Source organism: Pteropus vampyrus, unplaced genomic scaffold, assembly GCF_000151845.1.
Source record: "Pteropus vampyrus isolate Shadow unplaced genomic scaffold, Pvam_2.0 Scaffold1115, whole genome shotgun sequence".
NCBI classification, from domain to species: Eukaryota; Metazoa; Chordata; class Mammalia; order Chiroptera; family Pteropodidae; genus Pteropus; species Pteropus vampyrus.
The window spans coordinates 161198-164040 of NW_011889896.1; the positions used below are offsets into that span (position 1 = coordinate 161198).

The 2843-nt window shown below is 47.0% G+C and overlaps 1 protein-coding gene across 1 annotated transcript; it reads left to right on the plus strand.

The window, feature by feature from the left end:
• The first annotated feature begins 6 nt into the window (after positions 1-6).
• On the plus strand, positions 7-2613 carry LOC105310120 (G-protein coupled receptor-associated sorting protein 2-like). The gene has a single exon (XM_011386333.2). It carries the CDS (start codon positions 10-12, stop codon positions 2263-2265), a length of 2256 nt encoding a protein of 751 aa, XP_011384635.2. The 5' UTR covers positions 7-9; the 3' UTR covers positions 2266-2613.
• Positions 2614-2843: the final 230 nt, after the last annotated feature.

The window sequence follows — 2843 nt, forward strand, 5'->3', positions numbered from 1 at the left end:
TCCCACGCAATGGCTGGGGCAAGGCCCAAAACCGAGGCCAGGGCAGTAGGTAGGGCACGTCCTAAAACGGAGGCCAAGGCAATCCCTGGGGCAAGGCTCAAAGATGAAGCCCAGGCTTGGGCCCAGACTGAGTTTGGGGCTGAGGCAGTGTCCCAAACTGAGGGAGTGCCCCAGATCAATGCAGTAGCCTGGCCTCTGGTCAGTACTGAGTCTCGGCCAGTTGCTAAACCTATGACCCTGCCTGTAGATAGAGAACTGGTCAGTGTGGGCGCTGAAACCTTTTCTGGTTCGCACGGTCAGTCAGGAATCCAACCCTGGTTTGGATCAGGGGAGGAAACTAATACGGGGTCTTGGTGCTATCCCAGGCCCAGGGCCAGAGAGGAGGCGTCTAATGAATCTGGGTTCTGGTCAGCAGATGAGACCTCTACGATGTCTTCTTTCTGGGCTGGAGAAGAGGCCAGTATCAGATCGTGGCCCAGGGAGGAGGCCAATACCAGGTCTAGGCACAGGGCTAAACATCAGCCTAACCCCAGGTCTCGGCCCAGATCCAAGCAAGATTCCTATATTGATTCTTGGTCTGGGTCTGAGGAGGAGTCTGGCAACCCATTCTGCTTGTGGGCTGGAGAAAATACCCATAACTTACTCAGGCCCAGAGTCAGGGATGGGGCAAATGTTAGGTCCAAGCTCAGGACAAAGAGAGAGGACTTTTTTGAACCTGAGTCTGAAGAAGAGTATTATAAGGAGTCCTGGTTTTTGCCTGGAGAAGAGGCCAATAGTAGATTCAGGCCCAGAGACAAGGAAGAGCCTAATACTGTCTTGAAGCCCAGGGCCCAGAAGGATGTTAACAACGGTGATAGGGTCAAACGAGAGGCCGGGTTTGAGGAGGAAGTCATTATTGGGTCCTGGTTCTGGGCAGAGAAAGAGGCTGGTATGGAGGCTGGGGCTTCGGGCCTCCCTGAGTCCACACCAGAGGCTGAGGAGGGGGCCATTGGTGGATCCTTGTTCTGGACGGAGGAAAAGTCCAGTTTGGGGGCTGTGGCCAGAGAAGAGACCAGGCCAGAATCTGAGGAAGAGGCCATATTTGGATCCTGGTTCTGGGACAGGGATGAGGCCTGCTTTGACCTAAATCCCAGTCCTGTGTATAAGGCTAGTCCCAGGTTCAGAGATTCAGCTGAGGAACTTAATACATCATCCAGGCCCCAAACCTGGGAAGAGGTCACTGTTGAATTCAAACCTGGTCCTTGTTATTTGGTTGGCTTCCCATCCCCAAGCCCCTTTAGAATTCCTGAAGACACAGCAGCTGCGTTCGCTGAAATGCTTGAGGGAAAGCCCCAGAGTGCGGAACTTACCCCAGAAGGGGGAGATAAGGAACCTTTGCCTCAGGCCAATCAGCCAGACCCTGAGTTCCCATTTCAGTATGAACCCTCCTACAGGTCAGTCAGGGAAATTCGGGAGCATCTTAGGACCAGGGAGAATGCAGAGCCTGAGAGCTGGTTCTGCAGCTGCATACAGTGTGAGCTTAAAATTGGTTCCGGAGAGTTTGAAGAACTCCTTCTGTTAATGGACAAAATTCGAGATCCTTTTATTCAGGAAATATCTAAAATCGCAATGGGTATGAGAAGTGCGTCTCAATTTACGCGAGATTTCATTCGGGACTCAGGTGTTGTCTCACTTATTGAAACCTTGCTCAATTATCCCTCCTCCCGAGTTAGGACAAGGTTTTTGGAAAATATAATTCTCATGGCTCCACCATATCCAAATCTAAACATGATTGAGACATTCATATGTCAAGTGTGTGAGGAAACCCTTGCACAAAATGTGAATTCCCCTGAGCAGCTGCTTGGATTAAGGCTGCTTCGATACCTCACTACAACTCCTGACTATCACACACTGGTTGCCAATTTTATGTCTGGGTTTCTCTCCCTATTAGTCACGGGCAATGCAACGACAAAATTTCATGTTCTGAAAATGCTGTTGAATTTGTCTGAAAATGCTGTGGTGGCAAAAAAACTATTCAGTGCCAAAGCTCTATCAATATTTGTGGGTCTCTTTAACATAGAAGAGTCAAATGACAATATCCAAATTGTTATTAAAATGTTTCGGAATATCAGTCATAGTATAAGAAATGGAACAATGGCCTTAATTGATGATGATTTCAGTCTTGAGCCACTTATTGCTGCATTCCATGAATTTGAGAACTTAGCTAAAGAGCTACAAACCCAAATAGACAATCAAAATGATCCTGAGGGAGGGAAAGAAAGCTAATGTGACTAACCACCTGCCTCTGATGAGCCTTATGTTCCCAGAGTCCTGAGTAGTGCTTTGTTTTTCAGTCTGGTTTTATGTTGTTACTTGTATTTTCCATGCTGATGTTAACAGTTTTGTCCGATTGTCGGTTTGAGCTGGATCGTTCTGTGGATACCAAATGAACATTAGAGCTGAAAACATATTTGTTGATACCTGTCTTGCTGTCCAGATTGCAGTATTTTTCAGTGTTGAGCTTCCAATGAACTGAGTCGCCTATGTAAGCTAGTTACCCTGCTATTCGTTGTCTAAATATGGTTCTTTTATTCGAGTCTCTGTTTTCAATAAAGTCGTGTGTGAAAATTGGCAGAAGTGACCCTCCTTCAGTTTAAAATCCAGGTGCAGATACATTGTGCACACTTAACAAACAGGTGATTAGTAGTATGACAAACATGCCCTCATTGGAAAATCTCATTCCTGTGGTTGTTGAAGACAGACCATTAGGTCATTCTTGGAAGCGAGCATGATGGTATGAAGAAAAGTGTATAATTGGAAAATCTGTTGCAGTAGCGTGGATGTACCCTGTCTGCCTGGAATTG

What these genes read in the sequence shown, in the direction of transcription:
- LOC105310120 (XM_011386333.2), top strand. Translation starts at nt 10, where the DNA reads ATGGCTGGGGCAAGGCCCAAAACCGAGGCCAGGGCAGTAGGTAGGGCA.